This window comes from Branchiostoma lanceolatum, chromosome 16, assembly GCF_035083965.1.
Source record: "Branchiostoma lanceolatum isolate klBraLanc5 chromosome 16, klBraLanc5.hap2, whole genome shotgun sequence".
Classification (NCBI taxonomy): domain Eukaryota; kingdom Metazoa; phylum Chordata; class Leptocardii; order Amphioxiformes; family Branchiostomatidae; genus Branchiostoma; species Branchiostoma lanceolatum.
Genome location: NC_089737.1, coordinates 7,097,871 through 7,122,603, shown reverse-complemented (window position 1 = coordinate 7,122,603; position 24,733 = coordinate 7,097,871). Strand labels below are relative to the sequence as shown.

General features: G+C 38.7%; 1 protein-coding gene across 1 annotated transcript in view; it reads right to left on the bottom strand.

Moving 5' to 3' along the window:
• Positions 1-24,733, bottom strand: part of LOC136421305 (DENN domain-containing protein 5B-like) — a 35,999-nt gene that overhangs the window by 5,904 nt on the left and 5,362 nt on the right. Inside the window, exons 2-17 of the mRNA XM_066408516.1 lie at positions 19,626-19,735; positions 18,560-19,211; positions 17,947-18,134; positions 16,453-17,070; positions 16,056-16,188; positions 14,544-14,700; positions 12,164-12,257; positions 10,306-10,431; positions 9,453-9,605; positions 8,871-8,967; positions 5,692-5,782; positions 5,217-5,345; positions 4,728-4,849; positions 4,276-4,421; positions 3,657-3,775; positions 25-122 (exon numbers count right to left, since the gene is read on the bottom strand). Coding sequence (XP_066264613.1) covers positions 25-122; positions 3,657-3,775; positions 4,276-4,421; positions 4,728-4,849; positions 5,217-5,345; positions 5,692-5,782; positions 8,871-8,967; positions 9,453-9,605; positions 10,306-10,431; positions 12,164-12,257; positions 14,544-14,700; positions 16,056-16,188; positions 16,453-17,070; positions 17,947-18,134; positions 18,560-19,211; positions 19,626-19,735 — 3,033 coding nt within the window. The remainder of the gene's footprint in view (positions 1-24; positions 123-3,656; positions 3,776-4,275; positions 4,422-4,727; positions 4,850-5,216; positions 5,346-5,691; positions 5,783-8,870; positions 8,968-9,452; positions 9,606-10,305; positions 10,432-12,163; positions 12,258-14,543; positions 14,701-16,055; positions 16,189-16,452; positions 17,071-17,946; positions 18,135-18,559; positions 19,212-19,625; positions 19,736-24,733) is intronic.

Sequence of the window (24,733 nt, the reverse complement as noted above, 5' to 3'; positions counted from 1 at the left end):
TAAGGGTTAAACAGCCAGCCCTACCTTCTGTGTCGACAGGTTTCCTCAGCAGCTCTCCGACCAACAGTCTCTCCAGACTGCCGTCATCCACTCCCTTCCCCAGCCAACGTCCACACTGGAACCTGTATTAGTGCATTATACAATAAGTTAAAGTTTAAGTCCTCCCCACATCATGTGGTGTATAGGACAGTGCCCATCTCCATATCTATAGCCCTTGGGCTACACAGTTGTGCAAGAACTACAGCAGGGGGCTAGTCTACTGGTATTGGTGTGTGCTAAACTTCCATACGGCTATTCCAAGATCAGGGTGCGCCAATAGCAGCTTTCATCGTTATCGTCTTCTCAGGTTGCTTTTATCACATCCTGTTGGTATTTTTTTATCTTATCATCCAAATACAATCATTTCCCAGACAATTCTGCAGTTTGTTGGTAAATAAATGTTCAAAACATTATGCTGTGACCAATTCAATGCCCAAAATTAGCCTAAAATATGCGTTATATCGGTGCACTTTAATAATGCAATTTTTAAAATCAGCATTTAACTATTTTGTGATGAAAAAAAATCATCAAGAACTGAGTTTAATGATAAGACTAGCCCAATCTAATGTGTTGTGCAAAAAACTAGATGATAATTGGACATTTTTTCTTTCCATGAGCACAATTTCAATACGTATTGAACGTTATGAAAAATGCTGTTTTTAACACATTATACTAAGAAATCTCCTTGCAAGTAAAAAATGGCGATGGAACTGGCCATTTTGCATGTTACTTAGTTGGTATAGTCATGTGTAACATAAAGATGTGTTTTTGTCCTGCTTGCACTTTGGGATACTATGACAGATGGATTACAATTGCCTGTAGTTGTTGTCCGAAAAATGTGTAGTGTCCGTATACTGGTAAAAAAAGGTTTATCAAAAGGAATATGAAAGCTATTGGTGCATGTGAACTATATGTTCTGAAACATCTAATGGTGGTGGCTTTATTACCAAAGCCACATTGCACTGTCACTGTACAAACATGAAATAATGACATAAATTGCCCAGCTGTAGTGTCCGTATACCACCTGTAGTGTCCGTATACCATATTCCATGTTAGTACCATGCATGATTCCAATTTCATTTTTATTGCATTTTAAAGGATATTGTCCCAAATCTTACTTGTTATCCTACACAACAGTACAAGTAGAGCCTTTCTTTCACGCAAGCGTGAAGTCTCATCAGATTTGGTGAGATTTTGCGTGATTTGGACTTCCAAGATGGTGGATCAATGCCAAAGTTTTTTCTTGTTGTTGAAACTTCCCAGCAAGTGATGTTATCTGACAAAGGGCAATATGAAGGACAAGAATATTGGTATAAAGCCCCTGTAATATCTGTTTGAACTTGAATATCTTATAGCCTCTCTTTCACTCAAGCTTTAATCAGATTTGGCGAGATTTTACGTGATTTGAATTTCCAAGATGGTGGACATACTCTGAGTGTTACTGGGGAGGGACCTCCAAATGGACTTTCCTATGCCACACATGGTTAAGCCATCAAAAACAATCACTTAAAAACACACGAATCTACATTTCAAGCCTCAAGTTCAACTCCAGCATTCATAGTCTATTCTTCTTGAACGAGCTAAAGACAGACGTTTCAGATGAGACCAGGATTTCACCCCCCATCCTTATATCAGTCCAACCATTCAGAGAAGGGTTCAGAGGTCAATCCGAGATCAAAACATGACAGAAATCACCTATTTTGGCCAAATTTTTAAAATTATTTCAAAAATAAGTAACCAAAATACTACCGGTAAAGGGTATGTACCGTGCACTCTACTGCGCAACTCCATTAGCTGGTCCCTCTCAGTCCCCTTACACGTAAAGGAACAAGGGGGTAGAGGCAAAACTGCCCGCCTGGCTGATACACTCTAGGGGTCTGTTCATATTCCCAAAAGATGAAGTTCATTCATTGCTCCCTTGGGAATTGAGGGCTAGGCCCATACCCTGTTACTGGGCCCTATGTTTAAGCAATGACTTTTTTTCCAAATTTCAGAGTGGTTTGTCTGTCTACAACTATCATTCAGCACTCACCATAGTCTGTTCTTCTGCTTTGATGTGAAATTTGAATTTTCCAAGAGAAAGTTTCCTTGTTTTAACAACTCTTATTCCCGACGCCTTACAAAGACATAACATAGGAAAACCGCAAAACGAACACATAAAGCTGAAAATAAAGAGGTGACATGTTCCTACACACTCCAAATCCTTTTTCTTTCATATAGAGCATTGTCAAATACCACATGCAGGGTATACCTGGGAATATCCTATCTTTTTCTGACTCCTATAAATAGGCCTTTTCTTGGTGCGGTGGGGGGGGGGGGGTGTGTAGGCGCTTTGCATGGCATTTTGATTGACAGTTCATGACTGATAAGTAATGTTATGGTATGAGCCTGGATGAATCACTTAGTCAGTTAGTGCACCATTTCCAACAAATCTGTATCTTTTTTGCAGGCATCTAGGCTCTCCCAGCCATTTCTGACAGCTATCACTCAGCATGCTACCATTGAACTTCACCATTCACCATTCTTGTATTTCACAGTTGTGAAATAAGACATTTTAGACAAATGTATGTGTGTTGGAATCAAAAGCACATTACATTTGTGTATAAATACCCAAGGTGTAAATAAAGAATTCTATTCACTGTTTAGTCATATTTCTGTCTTTGAAGACTGTAGGGTAATGTCATTTGTTCAGTTTTAATTGTGTACAGAACTACCAGTTTTTAGTAAAAAAATATCCCTAAATAATATATCATACCGTAATATATAACATTTAAAAATCAATATTAAGTAAATGTCTTGAACACAGCCCAGAACTAGCCCATTCCAAGTTTCAGGTCATTTGGCCTTCATATGATTATATTTGAGCCAGAAATGTATAGTACAGTTTCTAGAAACAGGCCTTCTAGTATTGCTGATATTCTGTAGTGTCCGTATACCTTAGAATTCATTAGTTATTATTGGCTTACATCACAGCTCCTTAGCAGCACAGTTACTTGTAACAAGGTTTTCCTAAAACTTTTGGATAAACTTTTGTAACAAACAGAAGGTATTGATAGGATGCACTTCATTAATTGATTCATAGATAGAATAACACTCATGTTTTGTTACATTTTTCAACTTGCCATTTTATTGACCAACCTTTCAAGATAAGTACATATTGTTTAGGACACTAAGTCAACCCAAAATAGTTCTTAAAATCAAGGTAGTACAATAGGGAATACATTGTTTATAGTTATGTTGCAAGTTGATGATTCAAACTTTGAAAGATACAAGAAATGTTATTGAACGTACTTGGGCTGTAGTGTCCGTATACTGCCAAAATTTGAAGTAAGCATGCAAGTTTAGAAGTGCATAACTCCAGAACCGCTTGTCGTTATCCAAAAATTTAAAAAGTTCCTTGTTTGGGATGACTTGTAGTACAATATTCTGTACTGACAGTGGAAAATATGAAACTTGAAATTTGGGCCCAAGTGCACCACCCTGGCGCACCCTGATCTTGGAATAGCCGATACCTTTTGTCATAAGTGCTGAATGCTAGACAGAGAAAGAAGTATGCACCATTTCTACCATCTCCAGTACTTTTGCAAGCCCCCCTCCCAAAATAGACAATGTCTTACTTGTATGTGTGACCTGTGACCTCGTTCCTGACCAGGATGTACTCCACCATCCACTTGGGCATCAGTCCGCTGTTGTCATGGCCGATACGAAGGGTGGTCAGCAGGCCCAGGTTTTTATGCTGGGGGAAGTACATTAAAAGTGTGTGAGGATACATCATTAGGGGACAGTACATTTATACACAGTGAGTGAGGTTCTGGTGCAACATGCAAATGAGATACAATTTATGTGTAAGTGTATGATGTTGCATAAGGAAGGGAAAATACATTTTGAACCAGATGGTGTGTAAGGCAATTAACATAATTTTATATGCCATGTACCATAAGTTGATGCCGATTTCAAATCAGATAACTTTTTGTTGAACAAGTAAAATTTCTTCTTCTTTGTTCTTCACACTGTTCATTTGATATATGTAAAATGTAAAAAAAATCGATTCAATCTTATAGCTACAGCAAGAAAATTGAATCTAGTTTGTCAAAAATATGGTACAGAATTGAAATCATATACATCTAACTCGTGAAAACTATCTGTGAGAACTATGTAAAGAATAGGTATATGTAGGTCTACATTGTATTTTCATGCTACAATAGGTCTAAACATATGCACACTAATCAAATTTACCTCAAATGTCATCTCAAGTGCACCTTTGGGCAGCTGTATCATTCCTGTGTCGCTCATCTCTCCCGCGAGACACATCCACGGGTTGGCTGTCGTGGTGGAGGCGTTGAACTTACGGCTGGGGACGATGACCACGCGGTATGGAATGACTGTGGGAACAAAGGAAAATGAGGTGTTAGTAAACAATCTTAGTGAATGACTTCACTCCAGTGAAACTGAGTCCCTTGTATAGGACCTTAAATATGTAGGACCCGTGTTTGAGGACAGCCACACCTTGAGCATGAAAAGGAACCCACCATACTTATCAATAAGAGCAGGGATCCCTCCTGGTGTGAGTGGATCAAATAAATCAGTCCGGATATGCAGCTTGTACTCTTCAGTATAAACCTGGTGTGTTACACCATGAGGTGGTTTACCAGGTATGCTAAGAAAGTTTAACAAAGAAACAATCAAACCTGTGGCAGTGAAGCAGTTGGTGAAACAGAAGTAGTCGACAGCGTTGAGCGACAGGAGGTGGTACAGGAACTGTTCTCGCTCCTCCTCCGACCGCAGGAACGCGTATCTCTTGTACCGAGATCTGAAGTACAGTACGAAATTATTACGATTTAAACTCATGACCAATGCAACAAAAGTCTGGTGATTCTATTCTTGAGATATTAGTTTGACAAATGCAATAGTTTCTTCTATGGCCCTTATAAGAGTTGATCTCCATCCTGATTGGTTGCAACTGGTTGATTTAATTTTCAAGCTGACCAATGACATCCTCTCTTAAGAAGCTTCAGAATAGTATAATATGATGTAGTCAGTAATTCACTTAATCATGATTCGTACATTATAATAGGTAAACAAAAAAGACATCAGTCAAATATTTCTAACTCCTACATGTATATGCAGTTAATTGATTGGCTGGCTCTATGTTTAAATGGACCAATGACATGGCTTACTTGAGAAGCTCCTGATCAGCCAGTAGCTCCTTGAGATGAGCAGACAGCATCTTCTTCTCTATTGACAGCCTCACCCACGTCCGAGCAAACCCTACGTCTGTTTTGATCTCCTTCATAGACTGGATGCTCCTACAAAAGTACAATTAGTTGTCGTCAATTCTCACATTTGTTCACACATGAAAGACTTACAATACATGTATGTTTACAACTGCTTGTCACTGATACATGAAGCATGTTAAAAATGTAGCATGCTACATGTATATTCAGTAATACTGCACTGAATGGTCTTACATTCTAACAAAAGTAACTTTCAAATTCGTGAACAGTATCAATTTGTATAAAATTGGTTATTTCTTGAATCATTGATTTTGATGTTAATACATGTAGCACATGTCTGGTTTTTTCCACCAAGGGCACATTTAAAACCACCAATAGGTAATCCTTTTCCCCTCGTGAAATAAATAAATAAACAAACCTCATGTCCTGGACAACTGTTTGCTTCATGGCCGGCAGAAGGCTGATAGGGTCAGGTGACTTACTACGCCTTCTCCTGTCCATCATGGGACCTGGGGTCACACATTGGATGGGATTAGTAATTACATCAAAATTAGTAGTTACTGACTGACATGTGTGTGTTGGATTTCTTTGACCAGTATATCCCAAATATCTCAAAGAACTGCACTGTCCATTTCAGAACAATTCAGTGATTTTTAAGATATCATTTCTTTCTATAACTACCAAAGAGAGCACCATATGATAAGGCAAAGATGTAAGAAAATAAGGAAAAAAGACCTTGTCACACTGTTGTTGAGTATGAATTATTAGAATAAAGCGAAGGCAGGATAATTTCTTTTAATTGGAGAAAACAGCAAAATAAGGCCCCCAAAAATGCCTGCAACTGCTTGACTAATTTGCAGACAAACTAATTCAGAGATACTGAGGGTAAACTTATTATAAGCTTCCTTGTTGCCCTTTGGCTTTTAACAAAGGTTTTAAAATTTGAAAGTAGCAACACCGATGAAAACCACTGGTCCCTATTTACCAAATCAAACCTTAACAGCAGAGCAGTAGATTTTAAAGCCACAGACAGACAGAGACAGACAGTTGGACAGACAAGGTTACCAGGGAATAGAAGAAAACGGCAAAGCTGCAAAGAGTTAGAACGTGTCAGAGGCCTAGTGATAGTAGTAGAGAGAAAAACAGAATCATGTTATAAAATGATAACTGTATTGCTTTATACAATGTGCTCTTAGTCTGTGCAAGGCAACACATTGACAGCATCTCTTTGAAGTGAACATACAAAACCAAAACAATGCACAAGACTTGGTATGCTGCAAGCTGCCTTGTCCACATCATCTTTCCACAGCAATGCATATTTCGTTGTGATATTAATATGAAGATTCTACATATTAGCCACATTTTTCCATAAAATCTTAATTTAACTTAAGGTAAAACACATCTAATTCACATTAAGTCATACATGTATGATTGTGGACAAGGCAACCCTAATCAAGACAGACTGTTACAGGGCATCGCAAAGCAGACAGCAACATGGCCACCAACAACCCATTACCCATTCAAATAGAATGATCATAGCAACTTTGAAACAGATACAGCGCAGCATAAACAAAGCCGATAGCAGTAGGGCCGAATTCCACCAAAATCTGTTTACATTCATTGCCTTTTAAATTACCACCAATGATGATGCTTGAAATTAAACACTTTAGACCTGCCACCACTGTAAATAACTTACTGCATGAAATATACGGCTGCTGCTTAGTGAAAAACAATGGCCTTATGGCTTATGCTATCCTTCTACCAAGCTTGCTACATTATCAATAAGCAGGTTTTTTGACGAATTCTCTCAAACAGAAAAACCTACTGGGAGGTTCCAAGAAAGCGCTGCGGCTTGGTCTAACTTTCACCTCTTCTTTCTTCTTTTTGCGAAACCTTTTCTTTAAAGGGTTTTTCTTTTTGGGTTTGTAAGATTTGTCTTCGTCATCCTGGCTGGTTCCCTCTTCTTCAGCTTCAAGAGAAACGGTGATTTTGAGAGTAGAATGCAGTTGGAGGGTATTTATGGGGTTTTGCCAACACCAGAACTTCTAAGGGGGGTCACCTTACAAAGTTTAACACATACTGTTCCTGTGGAAAATAATCATTTTCTAACACATGAATACTCTAAAACCCTATTTGTGCCCTGCTAACACAGGAAAGATACAGTAACTGTGGCTGTCGCAGATTTTTTTAAAGTGCCATCCAGCCTTTATAAATGCTTTAATCTGATAGACCAATCCTGACCATCCATCACAATTAGCATTTCGACCAATGAGTGGACGGATGGATGTCCATAATTTCCATTTTCATGTACAGTATTTTGCAACTCTACATTCTGATGAAAGTGGGTGGGGCTATGGGATCAGTCTATAGTATACCAGATTGTAGTTAGTATTTAGTAAAAATCAATTATAATTTTTATCTAGGAACAGTATCTTTCCTGTGCACAGTGCCGACTGCTCTACACAGTGAGTTTACCCGTAGTCCACCACCCAATCTTTCCCAACACCTTTGCAATGACCAAGTGTAACCAAGGCCGAGTGTTCTTACTTGGTGGACGCAGGTTGTAGTCTTCACGAAACACGAAACGACGCATGGGGGAGGGAGACATTCATTAGTACGGCGCTCGTTAGTGGTGGCTAACGAAGGGAGGTGCATGTGTGTGAGAGGTGCAGACAGGTATGCATAGATTAAAGCATGCAGACTTGGTAAAAAGGCATGCAGTATGCAGACATGTGCTGGGCATTTATATTATGTTATGCTGCATTGCACAATACACATTGCACTACGTTTTTGTACATGTACATTCCATATGTTTCACCACAACAACATCCAACTACACCATGCTGTATTACACACTGCAATACACACCACACTACACTACATGTACACTACACTACACACTGTGTTGCACCACAACAAAATCCAACAGTTACTACACCATGCTGTATTACACACTACACACAACACTCCACTTAACACTATATGCTGTTTAACATACACTACACTACACAGTGAGTACACTACATGTACACTACACCTTGAGTATGCAACACATGTACACTACACACTATGCTGCACTACACACTACCATACTCAATATTGTACCTTGGGGCTACTGTTATAACCCTGTATTGTGTACCATTACCATGAATCACCTTCAGTTAACATAAGTTTAAAATTTCACCACATTTATCAGTTATCCCAAGTCACCATGTGTGTCATTATACTTACCTGACAGCATGAAGCTCTTTTGACGATCTTTGCATTAAGGTTCTTAGTTTGTCTTAACTTGTTGGTCTTATTAGGGTAACCTACACTATGATTACACTGTCATTTTGTTTATAATTGACATGGTTTTGAAATATTTCCCAAAAGCTCCATTTTGTCATATTAATCATAAATGTCATTATTAATAGTCATGTAAATTGCAATTTACATTTTGTTTTCAACTTAATTTCATTTGATGTCATTTTTGGTTAAGGATCATTTCAGGTTAATTTTCATCTCATTCGACTTTCAAATCTTTTCTATTTCAATTTTCATTTTCATGTCATTTCGTTTCATTTTGTTTCATTTCATGGTATGCTCCAAGCCTACCTGTGCCAGGTGAGAGAGCGCTGCTCTCAGGTGATCTGTCTCTGGTCTCCTCCATCTCCTGATACGCCATCAGGTGGGACCACAGGGCAGACTTCCCCTGGTAACACACACAACAATATGGTGTAAAATTCTGCAGTTCTGACTAATCATGATAGGTGGCACTGCTGCATGGTCAGTTCCACATGTCAAAAGAAATCCATTTCAATGATAAAATTTTCAGAATGGCATCAAAACTAAAAGATACCTGTAGTACTTTGAGAGCTGCACTTTGGAATGATTCCACTAGAGGGCCTCAGAGACTGTAGCCAACCTGTTATGTCTGCAGCCCGTGGCTCTAGATCCTCTCCAACAGGTCGGAGAGTTTAGCAATCAACACTGTAGCCTAACATTTTGAGAGCTGCACTTTAGAATAATATCACTAGAGGGCATCAATATCTGTAGCCAACCTGTTTGGTCTGCAGGCCGTGGCTCTAGATCCTCTCTAACAGGTCGCACAGGTTAGCAATCAACACTGTAACCTTACTCTTTGAGAGCTGCACTTTAGAATAATATCACTAGAGGGCATCAGAAACAGTTGCTAACCTGTTTGGTCTGCAGCCCGTGGCTCCAGATCCTCTCTAGCAGGTCGCACAGACTGGCAATCAGTGTGTTCTCCTCCATCCCGCGTAACGACGTCTCACCGTGCCCCAACTCAACCGCCTCCGAACCCATCTTCTCGACCAGCATCCTCTTGGTCTAACAACGACAAATTGCAAAAGTCAGAAAAATGTTGTTGATTTGATATACACATGCTGTCTATAGCACTAGTGAGTATGCAAGAGTGTGACTTGAAGATTATGGTCACAGTAGACAGGTGACCACTATATATAGACAGGATTCTTAATGCTTAGGTCAATGGGAAAAATTATCAAAGGGGCCACCAGAAAGTGGTAACAGTAGCTAGATGGTCCTTATGTAGAGGTGGCCACTTGTACAGGTCTGAAACATGATGATCATGACTGCCACAGTGAATGAAAAGGTAGCAAATATCCACTTTCTATTTAAGAAATACAGAAAAACATGTTCCATTGGTCCATAAAGACAATTTGTCAAAATGTTTATGCTTTAAAAAGGTCAGTTAAGAAGCACTGACATGATATGATTATACTGACTGGACTCTGCCATACAATAGCAACTTGCCTCTCACTACATACTGACAATGAATGAAAGTATACAATGTAGATGAATGTCATGAATGAGGCAAGTTTATAGCAGGTATCAGAAATAAGGTTAGGTAACCGTTAGGCCACATCAATTCAGTTTCTTGGTTAACGGATTTTTCTAAATTTTAGCAAGATTGAAGACAGTTGAGATTCTGTTTTCATGTTGATTTTGAAATTTAGCATTTTTTTTCACAAAACCTGTTAAACAAGATATTAAATTGGTGTGGCCTTACCTTGACTTTACACTCCTTCAGGAGCCCCTCCACAAACTTCCAGTTGGTTTGAGCGATGACGGCAGGCGACATGTCTGACAGTTTGGGCTGCCGCAACAACTTACTGCGAGCCTCTTGGATGTATTTCTAGGCAAACAGAAAATGGGACGTTTGTCAATTGAAAATAAATTAAGACTTAGTACAAATGATATCATATCTCTACATCTCTAAAGTCATCTTTAATAGATCCATTTTTGTTCAGCAACAGTTTAATGTTTATATGTATTAGATATATTGTACAGCATATAAGAAGCAAAACCTTCATGACATAAATCAATGTTTTGGAAACAGACTTTCAATTTTCATGCAAGTTGATTTGTAGATGATCATATCAAGGATTAATGAAAGCAAAAGATTATTGTTATTATAATCCTAACATGGGGAATACAAACTTGAGGGTAACATACATGATTGTATTCTTCAGAAAAGGCATACTACAAACTTGCCACCTCTGCAGAATGATGTAACGATAAAGCTAACCTAGTTCACTTTCATGCATGCATGTACTATTTTTCTGTTTGAACCAACACCAAACAAAATGACTTGGTATCAATTGCAAATTGACTGAATTGCAAATGCTTATTATACGTATCATGGGCATATCCACTGTCATCAAGTAGAGCTGGATTTTCTCTATCTGAATACAAATATTAATCGATGAAAAAAAAGAGGAAAAAGTAAGAGTGGAAAAAACAGTGATGAGGTAAAGTGGAATACCCAGATGACTTCCCAGAGTTCCGCCAAGTTGTCATCCATCCTATCCCACCTGAGGAACTGTGGTGAGAGACCCAAGCCGTGGAAAAAAGGGGGGATGGAGAGACTAGATAAGTTTACTGTGCACTCAAGCCAGTTGTCATTGACAAAAAGGGTGTGTCATTGAGAAAAGGGGGGGGGGGTGTTATGTGACTGTCAGAGTAGAAAATTGGTAATGATTTTCTTCCCTTGCTTGGAATTTGAATATTAGGAAGAATATTTACAGAAAAAGAGATAGAAAAACACTACAAAATACTGCTGCAAAAGGGCAACGTGTATAGGGTTGAAAATCAATGTCCCCAGATGGATAGATAGAAGGAATGACAGGAAGTAGCTATAGGACTTGCAGTTGTCGAAAAATAATCGTAGAAAACTACAAGGGGATTTTCCTTGAGGTGTCGCCAAAATAAATCTGAGACAAAACTCAAAGTAAGCTTAAAAGGCTAAAGGATGAAGCAAACGTGCATATTTGTGACGTATAGAAAATACCAAAAATACTTACCATTCAAACTCTTATAGTTGTAACCCCTTCACTTTCACAAGCATTATTCCTACAACACGTGGCTTTTATTGCGATACACCCAAAGAGCACAATGTCATGCACTTTGTTCAATAACTCTTGCTGTGGAACTTTCTGACAATCTGTTTAAGACAGGCTTCTATAGGATACCTTTGTAGCTCTCAAGAAAGGGACCAAGGCTAGAATTTAAGTCATGATCAAACTAGGGCAGCCCCAATTCCTATTGCTAAAAAAACTTTCCAACCAAAAACTATCAAAGGCTGAAACATAGAGCGCAGAATGGAGCACAATTAATGTTTGACAATAAACTGATCCTATAGCCATACGCAAAATAAAAACGCAAATATCTGACAGACAATTGCAGCCACTCTCTCATTGGTCTAACTGCTAATTGCCATGCTATGATTAGTCAAACTGCTAATTGTGATGGACAGTAAGGATCGGTCTATTAGCAGCACAGATGGTCCTTAGCATGCTAAATCTTGAGAAGGTTCTGTGCTCCAAAACCTAATGACAACCCGGTTGCTACTACTTAAGACATTTTACCTCTCGTTGATCAGTACTCATGGCCAGGTGTTGGGAGTGTTGGGTCATCCTCTCCTTGCGTCTCAACTGTTGGCGCATGTTCCTTCGCGTATATCTACGGGAGGGTCGCAACACGATAAGAAACACGTCTTCATCGACAACTAGTCAATTTTATCCTCAGTTATAACTAGACAATGTGAAAATTCAAGCCAGATGTCAAAAAGGAATGCAGATGACTGGACATTTATAGATCATGTCATCTTTGATGGGCTGAATGATTTTATGAATTATCACAAAAAATTAGTAGAGCTGTTATCCGATACTTTTTTCATTGGGTCATGTGTAAAAATCACTAAATCATCAGAGCTACATGTACATGTAGGTGATTGTACTTTACAAGAATGTGTATTTCTGTGCCTATTGCAGTAAATGACATGCATGTTACATTGTTCAGTGATATGTCTGTCTGTAGCAAGACTGTTTGTAGAGAGATATTTGCATTTGGAAGTGTATCACATGTCAGCAGAGGTGCACAGGAGAAGACAGAACACACTTATCTAAAGAGGACACACACACACATAGCAGACAGTATATGGATGGCAGGAAGTCACAGACAATACATGTAGAAGCATACTGTATAATTGTGTACAGTCACATTGCATGTAACAGTAAAATTTGGTGATTTTAGGATTCAAATTGGGTATACTTCTGATTTCATGTGAAAAAATTGAAATCATAGATTCCATAGATTTTGAATATCATAATTAATTGTAAAGCAGACATTTGAATCATACAAGAACATTTCATTGGAAGTTAACTCAAATTGGATTATAAACAATAATACAATTTTGAAACTTTTTAATATCATCAATTTGAAAGTTCAGTCGACAAAACTGGAAGAAATAAAAAATAAGAAAGGTTGTCTTTTAAGTTTTACATTTAAGACACATGTGTCAAGTTTTTCAACAGTTTTAAGCCAATTTGCTTAAAACTTCAGTCCAAACTGCAGGCAATGGCATCATTTACTGGACTAGTACACTATTCTACGGGGGTGGACAGGTTGGTGTAGGGGAGGGGGGTGGGCGTTGTGTGACAAACCTGTAGTCATCCCACTCGATTTCGTCGGCATGTGGACTGAGAAAGAAGCTGGAATAAGCATCTTGCAACGCACTGGAAGAAACGTGTACACCATGTGTTGGACCCAGGCCACCAAAAGTTACGCAGGGTTTGTACAATGGGCATTCAAATTTAAAATTCGTTGATGAAGGTTAGATATCCAAATAATAGAATATGCATTAAGTAACAGTTACTGGACAGAATTTACGGATTTTATCTGGTTGCTTGAGTACTTAGTAACTCATTGTTAAAAAATTTTCATTATCAGAATCTTGCATGTTTTAAACTTTAAAGACTATATTCAAGACATTTTTCACTGGTTTGAAGTCTTTACTTGCAATTTGAGGTACCATAATGATTATCACAGTGATTGCTAAAATCATAATGAGTATATATAGTACCTACAACTGCAAGTGACAAAAAGAAAATGTAATTTTTCATGGTCTTCAATTAACAGATACATGCATAGATCTGAAATACTGTCAGATTTTTCAGAAATCGTAATACAAGTAACTATGAATATGGCAAGACTATGTTTTTAGATGTGCTTTTTCAATAACTAAACAATAATTAATAATGGCCAATGATTTGACAGTGTCTTGTCCACGTACAAACCCTGCATTGTAACTTAAGAATGAAAGAAAAGAAATTCATGAAATTCAAGAGAAATGTGTCTGCAAAAAGAATAAGAAAGAAATGACAGAATAAAGAAACTACATTGTACTTGTAAAATAAAACAAGTTAACGGAAACAAATGTTGCTAGTAAAAGGCCCAAAGCACACTACAAGCTGATTGCATGAATGAGAGGCAATGCAAGTACATGTACATGTCATGTAAAAAGTGTTAGATGCTATTTGTTTAAATATGTTGTTCTGAATTTCAGTCATTCAAAAAATTAATATCAAAGACATTACACATTTCTTTTTTAATCAAGAGCTGACAACTTGCTTGTTACATTAAATCATATCTAATAATTTTTGAGGGTAAAAAAAAAAGATTCATCAGAAAAATTAAAAAAAAAAGTAAATCGTCAGAGTGCAAATTGCAAGCAAGAACAACTTAACTACACAGATAAGCATAAACTATTTTCTATGAATGGTACCTATATTAGACACACTATATCTTTATGTATCATACATTGTTCCAGTTCAATACATGTAGTAGGTTAGAAATGTCATAGTTGCAAGAATAATGCTAGCTTCGACCACCTAGCTGCTTGCAGCCAATACAGTTTGCTGTAACAGTTGTTGGGGGAGGGAGGGGGGCGTAATTTACACTCCTTACCTGTTGTTGCCACTACTAGACTCGTAGCACATGACGTCAGGTTGAAGTTCGGGGAAGAACCCGGGTTCGTGTCTGCCCTGTCCGATCTTCATACTGAGGAGGTGGGGGTGCACGGCCATGTGGTCTACTTTGTTCCACTTCTCTGTGATGGCTCTTTCTGTAAGGCAACCACAACTTTTGTCAAATCTATATTTCATCAACAGAGAACTAAAATTTTGAGAAAAAACGACTCAGGCAAAAATAATAAATAACTCACAGAGACAGGTTTTGACAAAAAGAAAAGACCCATCCAATTGATGGTATCATTATACATGTCATATACATTTTGATAAAAGCTTGACATGTGTGGTAAAATGCAATTTTTGCAACTTCAGAATCTTATTACGTACATAACTGTTATGTATAGAATTGGGCTCGGTATACAAGCTAAAGGACTTAAGATATTGCCAGAGACAATTCCTGTGGATTTGAATACTGCACTGGTAATTTACTTATCAATGATGTTCACAAATTACTAGATGGTCAACTGCTAACAGTAGAGTGTCTAAAAGTATGAGAATCGTAGCGATGCAAGTCAGTCAAGGTACATGTAATACAGAAAAACACAAGAAAGTGCTCTCTGTATGTGAGGGCCTGGAAAAAGTGATCTATCAAACAACAAAATACATTGTACACTGTATTCTCCTTCTACAAGAAGCCTTATGCATAATCTACTTAAGAGCAACCAGTAAACTTCAGATGTCAAAAGTGAAAGTAGAAAAAATCTCGGAAGCTCTGCAAGTTGAGAAGAAGTCAAACTTCACACTGGTAAAAACTTGCCGTTGAGTGACAAGAACTTACCCGAGTCTGCATTGTGTTTTCCCCATGTAAGCACAGCCAAGGGAAACAAGAGTGGGGTCCATGTTTAGTACACCTTATCTTTACAACATGATACAAGATATGATAGCCCACCACAAATGTCCCATTAATAACATTCAACAGTCTGGAAAGAGTATGCAATAATTCTTCAGCAATATGTTTATCTTCAAAATATTGCGTAGTTGAAAACTTGATGAGATTAAAACATTTTTGTCAAAGGACTACATATTTTGTAGTAACTTGTTAGACTACAATGTATATCTCTTTGTCAAACGTAAGAAGAACCCAGCACAAAAACACAACTTGTCATATATAACAAGTGAGTGAAACATAGACCAAATAGAAAGTCAGAGTGCTAAGATGTTGTAGTTTTCAATTGATTAGCTGCAGCTTTAATGTTATGAGTCAGAACATTATGCATCATTGTAATATGAGTGCAAAACTTGACCTGTTTTGTGATACAAATGTAGCAAACAAAAGATTTTAGAGACTAAGTTAGTAGCACACTTGATTAAATTCATGGTGGCACAAAGGTGGAAAATGACACTGTTAGAGAAGGGTCAAGCTAGCTGTAAAAAAAAAGAAGTTAATAGTTGTATAAACTTTGCCCTGCAGTACAGTTAATAGTAGGTAGGGGGTGTCAGAAGTGGTTACCTTGTATTTCCACCATGATGGACCTGTCTGGGTTGGACATCCTGATGTGGGAGTTTCTGGATGACTTGATGTTCTCGATTTTGGCGTCAAAGATCTTCAAGTTGTCATCGATAGGCTCCCAATTGGCCATTATCTGATAAAAAATTGAAGGACACTCTATTGAAAACTTGCTAGAAATAGACATTGTTTTCTAGTAGTAGTACACAAAAATAAAAGTACACACTTCTTTTCAACAAAATCATTCTAGCTTCAAAACCTTATTTTCTCTCCACTGACATGTTGGCATCTGCTACACAGCAAAGAACTAAAGATAACATCGAAATCTGAGCTTTTTTTCAATCATAGATTTTTTTTTAGATATTCAGCGAGAATATGGAGTTAACAATTGTTTACTTGCCTTGTTGTCCACAAGTGTTGCAAACATCTGTGTCTCAATAAAAGGCGACAAGAAAGGCAAGTAGACATCTGGTTGGTCCGACAAGAACGCCGCTTTGTCGAAGTTAGTCATCTGCTCCCTGTTACTAAACCACGACTCCAGGTCACCGTTTGGTTGGATAACAAAGGATTCGTAACCAAGCAACAAGGAAGCTATTCTGTGTAAGAAGATTTCTCGTAGCGCAGCGTTCAGTTTCATGTCTTCAAGGTCTTGATCGACCTTCGCTTTCTTCTCGAACCCAGCAATCTCTGGGAGGGATTTCGCGATGTCGCTAATCGTGTGGCTGACACCCATCCGCTGCGCGATGGCGGTGATTTTTGCGATGGCTTCGCTGCTTTCTAGAATGTCGCGTTTACTGAGGGTCGAGGTGTGGGCGGGGCTTCCCGTGCGACCGTCGTCGCTAAGATGGCAGCCAGAGTCGCTACGACTTGGCGGGTTCATCCCGGGCTCGAGAGGCACGTTGCTGCGGACCAGGATCTCAGAGATTTCTTGGAGGACGTCGAGTTTCTTGGGAAACTGTGGGAGGTCCTCTGGCAGCTCTACTGTGTGTTTATCAATGTCCACAAAACAAAGAGAGGCCTGCAGAGGAAGAAAAAAAAAGAATAATTATCAGAGGTTGATTCACTGTTGGCACATACAACCTTCTCCCTGCTGTCTAACTCTGTAACCAAAAGGGAATTGGGTGCCAAACGGCTACTTCAGAGTGCTAAAGGTTAACACAATATATAATGTAATTAGAGATCATGTGCTAGCAGTTTGCTACTTCAATGGCTTGAGTGATTGGGGCGCAGAATAAAGTCTTCTGGAGGATTAGCCTATGCTTTTTTTCAAAATTGAGACTTTCTCATCTGTACCAAAATTTTCTCTATTTTGCTAGTTTTTTGCCACACTTCAATCTAAATGAGGACAAGTTGCAAGAAATCCTGTGAGCTTTCCTGTGAAAAATACCAGACGATGTACGATGCAAAGTAGAGTGAGCAAGAGAGTGAGTGAAAGAATTAGATGAAAGAAGGGATGAAAGACTGAATCAACACACATTTCTCACGCGGCGGACATGATAGAATGAAGATGAGGCCAATGAGGCAAAGAAGCAAAATAATGTACAGATTTAGTTTTCCTCCTAAATCACATTAAGTTTTAAAATATGATATCGAAGTATCAATATTATAACTAATGTAATGCACAAAAAAGATGCAGCAATTTAGAGCTTTGTTGACCAATCCCATAGTCTCTGCCCTCCTCCGTCAAAACGTAGAAATGCAAAATAAAAACATAGAAATGTAGATATTTGACGGTCATGCAGCCACTTCCTCATTGGTTGATTCTCTAATTATCAGGTAATCATTGGCTAAACTGCTAATTGTGATTGACAGTTAGGATCGGTCTATAGTTTGCCACAAGGGCCTTGGTTTCATTCTACCATGTCCACTGCGTAAGAAAGGTCTATGACATCACCTCGTGTGGCAGCTGCAGTTGTGACCTGTCGTCCCTGCCGCTGTGGTGCAGGCCCATGATGTACGGAACCGGCGCGTCCAGGAAGTGGAGCAGCGAGGCGGGCAGGATGGGCACGTACACGTGCTGCCACGAGAACGGGAACAGCAGCACGCTCAGACTCTCCGCTAGCAGCATCAGGCGATGGTAGTCTGACAAAAAAAACGCGAAAACATTGATTCTTGTATCTAGGAAAAAAACATTGAAAGCTACCATTTCACTAATGTTTCAGTATCAAAATTTCTAATTGAAATATTTCACATGATTTCACACGATACTTCTTACATGATAATCAATTTGTAAATGGTCAGCTGAATGGCAAGCAATACATGAGAGTATTTCGACAATGATTTCAAATTTTCTAGTATTACAATAATAATTGAAATGCTCCTTTTGCATGAAACCTAAATAATGTACCAGTCCTATGAAAAGAAGCTAGAAGTTATTTGCCTGGTGAAACAAAATTAACCAATGCCAATTCTTGTTTCTAGAATTTGCTTTTTTTAGAAATTGTATGACTAGGACATATCAGATGCCTTTTGATAGCAACTGTCGGCACAAAAGTTATTATGTTTACCTTGTGAATACAGCAGTATGTGTTTTTCCAACAAAGCGCAGGTCCACAGTTGTAGCACACTGTCCACGCCAAGCAGCGTGAACATCTCTCGTATGTGGAAGTCGAACAACGGCAGCTCATTTGCGCCGGGACGGTGGCACGTGACCGAGCCCTTCGCGCCGTTGAACTGTAAACTTCTCCCCGGCGGCGGCAGCGGAACTTCGTACAGAACATTGTAAACGTAGCTTTCTACGGGTAGCGGAGGTTGCGAGGGTGACGATATTGCTTCATACAACTGGGCCAGGAACTTTTTACAGGCTTGGATGAAAGGCAGTGGTGTTATAAGGCATATACTCTTGGTGACGTACAAAACATCCGAGGTTATGTCGTAAGTTCTCGGTACGTATCTCTCGTTCTCGTCTCCGATTTCGGGCGGAGTGCGGTCCATGAGGGGAAAGACGGTGCGGGACTGGCGGTTACTGAGCTCGGCCTTGTGCATGGCAAAGAGAGTCTGCATGGCCTCGCAGATCTGTTTGTCCACGACTTTCTCGTAGAACGTGAAGGAGGTTCCGTACGTCCGGCTGCCGTCCTCCCGCGTGATGATGAAGGAGTGGAAGCGTGTTTCCCGCTTCTCGTTTTCTATCCGGAATGACAGACCCTTCGGAAGGCAAAGCTGCAGAACAATTCAAAAAGAATATAACAGTAAGCTGTTAATCCAGTCGGTTGATCTATAAATGTTATGGGTGGCTTTCAACGATGAAACTACCTTGGCCTTCTGAGCAGGCAATCGCATTTTGGGGAAGATAGATCCAGAACTTATTTTGGGATTCTAACAAAATGAAGATGTAATTTACTACACCTTCCCTCTGCTTTTATCAAATATTGTACAGCTAAATGAGTAGACTATTTGGACTATCTGACTGCACAACGAGTTCAAGCATGATTTATTCTAAAGAAACTTACTTCACAGACTTAGAGTAATAAATCCACATTTACAAAGTCCATATATCTAAATTCAATTCTTTTTGGTGAAGGTTTGCCTTGAAGTTCCTTTCTCAATCTTTTATACAAGTTCTGAAAACCTCACCATGCCAACAGCACTCTCGTCGAAGGGGTTCCACGTGACATTGTCAGGGTAGTGTGCCAGGACCTTGGAGTTGTACGACCTTTCCAGGGGGGTCAGCTGAAGGTTGTGGGCTGTCGGAAGAAAGAAACATATCATCTTGAAAAATATCCTTAGATATATATATACACCACTCATGGGTAAGGAGAATTTAGCAAGGTATACAGTCATGTTAAATCACCACATTCACGATATGAGCTAGTTCAAAGTTGATCGTCCCTGAGACATAAACAAAACATGTCTAAACAAGAAGCATTTACAAGTTAGGTTCCTTCACCTTTGACCTTGCCCATGCCCAGTTCAAACTGTGAACCAGTTTATTCAAACCATAAGTATCACCCACCCATCAATGACAGTCATTTCTACAAAGTAAAAAATGTACATAAATGTCCTTAGGCCGCACCAGCTAAATTGAATTTTTGGATCTTAGAATCTAGATTCACCTGTTTCCTCTCCTTCTTCATTTTTTCCTGATTTGAAAAACATTAAAAATCACAATATTATATATTAATATGCTGCTGACAGTTGAATGAAGCCCTTGTTTTGTTGCAGTTATCAAATATTTCATTGAAATATCCACAACCAATGTCCATAAGCTGTATATATAGAATACAACACGGGGTATTCCGTATCACCCGAGATACCAGCCCGACCGAGGGTGATGCAGAATACAACGTGTTGTATTTTATTTATGTCATACCTTGGTCATACCCACCCGAGAAAACACACATTTCAATGCGGAATGCGCCAGAAGTTGAGGGAGTTTTGTGTCCTCGAACAAGGAACTGTAACAACATTGATTCTAACCTCCGAATCTGGTATTCGAATTTCCGATGGCGGCGCAACCTACGCGCTCGAAATGCATTCAAAATATTCCATGGAAGCCTATGTCAGTGTGTGATAACCCTCCCGAACCCTATGTGATCCGGATAGTTATCACATGGTCCGGAACACCCGTATCAGGCCCAGGTATGACATAATAGATACTACAATGTTGTTCCAAGATTTTATTCTTGCATTTACCTTCTCCCTGCTGCCAAACTCTGTAGCCAATAGGGAATTGGGTGCCAAATGGCTACCTCAGTGTGCTAAAGGTTAAAAGTCACTGTATAGTACAAGTACATGCCTTCTTTTTACCGGGTATTTTCATTTCTATTTCTAAGAAATTAAACTGGTTTGCGCTTAGCAAGAAGTAAATCTGAAGCTAGACTTTAATTTTCTTATTTTTTCACATTCTATATATTCATCTATCAGACTAATTCACTAGACTTTTCCCTATATCATTGATGATATATACTTCATACTACAAATGATCGACTGTAATACATATAGCACTCAACTTAATGAAACCAACAAAAATTGTTAAGCCACGCCATTACCACGAAAAATATAGATGACAGCGAACTATACAAAAATCAGACATACAATCTAATAAAAAGAGGCGAATGTCCTTGGAAAAAGTATGGTTCATTAACAGGATTACCTTAAAATTCTCAAGAGATGTTTTATACAAATAGATTCTGCTCTAATGATGCATGTTGGCTAGAATCTCTGGCACCAAATTTTAACAGGCCCATCTATATTGTGGCGTACGCAGGCCACCGATATACGTGATATTGTCCCAAACGTATTGATTTTCCCTCCGCTATCGCAAACTTAAGTTATAACATACCCTCAGCACCAAGCACGCGCCGGAATCATTAATTACTTCTGCGCGCAGTTGATACGGAGTGTAGGTATCGCCTTACAGTTGATAAATTACTATGTACATTACAAAGGATTGGGGGGTAGGAGAGCAATATTTTAACAGGGTACTTCGCAAGGAAAAAATGCATGATTTATACGTAAGTGAGACAGCGGAATAGGTACGTTTCACAGACTCGAACGTAAATGATCGTTATAACACTGTGAACAATTCATTTATTCTTTTATTACTAGATTAACGTGTCCTTTATTTTAATCTGTTCTGAACATCATATCCCTGTATACTGGTAATAGATACATGACTATTGTACAACAACAGCTATCTAATCATCTTCCAAAAATAATCCACAAACTAGTACTCAGTAGTAGACATGTAATCTGAGATGTTGTTCAGCACCAAGGACAAAACATGAGTAAAGAGAATACTCAAGTTTTGTCCTTGGTGCTGAACAACATCTTAGATCAATAGAAAGGTTGTTAAAAAAAGAGAAGCATCCTCCTATCGAATGGGGACGTAAAGCTGCCAGCCCCATGTATGACTATATAGGAGCTTGGGCATCAGCCTCAAGCATCAAACCTCTACTCGTAAAAGAGCCCAACACACTTATCAAGAAGAGTAGTTTGGGGTGACCTGGTGTGTTTGGTCAAAAATGTGCAAAGCCATGCTACACTACTAGCTAACAAAGAAAAGCCTTATGCTTTGTCTTTTGTAAGGTTGTTAGTGCAATATAGTCACCTTCAGAAAATGACTGAAGAGAACTGGCCCAGAAAGATCATCACATTGACCGTGAAAGGATGAAATCCATGTTGGTAACCATGTAATAGATGGACTGCCTACACAAGGGAAGACTTTTGTCTCTCCAAACTACACAGTGTTAACCCACAGGAACAAGGCACCTGGCTTCAAGCCACCACATCAACGTGTAAATACACCGAACCCTCGCGAGATGGGGAACAACATGTACAGACGTTAAACCAGATAGTTGGTGAGTGTGAGAAAGTTAGTGGCACTTATCAACATGACTGTCAACAAGGAAGTTCAAGCCTTCAACTTTGACATTAATAAACAATATAGTGTTCTCATCATAGTATGCCAGTTCTATTATGATAACACAAAATGTGTTTGTGTATGTGTGAGCTCAATATTTACATATTATATGATATTGATCAAATGATGTCATAGCTCGGCGACAGCTGTGTATTTGAAAAAAATGTTTCTATCTGCTTTTGTGTATTTAATTTCACACCTACACTCAATGTAATCATACTAATGGAATATACAAAATGTATCTTTGCAACATGATATCAATATAATTTGATATGCCATTTGTACGATTAAAAGTTATCATACAAGCAGTTGCAGTGTGATATTTTTGCTTGTACAGAAGTGCATTTATCTGATCTTGCTGTTACTAATTTTAGTTTTTATATGATATAAAACAGTGACATCCTTCAACAATGGATCAATACAGATTACTGATAGCATTGCAGACAAAAATGAGTGGTACAGGTAGAATTTGTCTGTTGAGGGTTATTTTACATGTTACTTACAAGTAGGTAAAAAGGTAAAGGTAGTTCCATAGCCTTTTTGAAGCCGTAGGGGCATTGGGTTGTTATCTATTGTGTCCCCCGCCTTTTTACCTCCCCAACCAAAGTCAGGTACCCATTTCTACACCTGGATGGAAAGGGAAAAGTCGTGCTAAGTGCCTTTCCCAATTCGAACTCGGGAGCTCTTGATCTTGCGTCTTCTTGCCTAGCCACTTGGCCATTTGATGCACAGTGGTAGGTATGCAGAAAAAATGATTTCGAGCCCACAGTCTATCTTCGAAATGCACATGACCTTGGATAAGCCAGGGCAAAGTAAATGAAACAAACTGCTATGAAAGATAATGGGAAAGGGGCTGATTACATGGACCATAGCCTGGTAGAGTAACACCTGTGCATTGTTTGGGATTGAGTAGTAATTGGTAATTTTGCACCAGACTACTGTGTTGTAGAATCAAATTATGGGACGGACCAATCAGGCCAACAACATTTTTGTGTGTGTGTGTGTGTGGAGGGTGCTATTATACTTTCTTCTTAATAAAACAAACAAACAAACAAACAAACCTTCTACCAATTCTTGGATAGTAATATGTATATTACGGGTTCTATTTCTGTTACGATTATTATGATCTACATTGTATATTCTAAATCACAATAGTATGTATTCAAATAACTGCAAGCCTTTTAAAATACTCCTTTTTCTTTACAACTTCAGCCCAGTTGAAATTTGGTCTATGATAAGGTACAGTAATACATTGTAGATGTCGGGTACATAATTTCATAGACAACATCAGTAATTCTGCCCCAGAAGACTCTGTAGTCTAAGATATACAACCTAGAAGCTTCAAACTGTATTGATTTTGCACAGGAAATGGCCTGGAGAGAACAAAGACGGCCTACACACAAAGATAAACCGGAAACTTCTGAATTTTTCATGAGGGACAAATGTGACCTTCCTTAGCTTACTAACCAACAGGTGGGAAAATTAATGTTGACTCATCATTTTTATGATTCTTAAAAAGGTGTCTGTGAGTTCAAATATCAGACTTATCTTATGGTAATTTTTATATACTAATAAATCCTTTAAAAAAGAAATCAAAAACGTACAATGTTGAATTCTATCCAGTACATGTATGTGAGATATTGGAAGCTTTCGGTCTTTTGTGTCCGTACATGTAGGTGGGAGGGGGGGGGCTAATACTGTAAATGCATTTACTTTCACAGTAGTTTTATTTTGTTGTAGGGGAGAAAATAGGTTTTTGCGGTGCTTGAAAGTTCACAATTGAAACAATTCTGGCATATAGTAGATATATAAAACACTCATTTGCAGTGTTTCGATTTTGATATCAAGAGGTCACCGCAAAAAACGACAGCATACATTTTAACATTTGCAGTATCACATACAAGTGTTCTATGGTCAAAGCAGGCACACAATGTACAACATGTAGCCCTTTAGTCTTAGGAGACATTTAGCTTCATGCTTTTTAATCAGTGGCTCAGAGACTAGAGACTGCAATAAGGCATCAAATTGATCGCCATGGCATGAGCTTAGTAGTCAGGCACATCCGGTCACCTCTTAATTCTCTTCCCAATAAGTCTGTTGGGTTCTTCCATACATCATCCAGTGCCAGTGGCTTTTACGTCCACTTGAAAGGAAGTGTTACATCTACACGTATGTCAATACCATTAAACTAAGTACCAATGTCAATCAAAAAGGTACGGTGGTTTCGTGTCCATCAAAAAGTCAGTCTTATAAAGTAGGTTACCAACTGGAAAACATTATGTACCAATTGTAACAAAACACTAGTAGATGCTACAGTTCA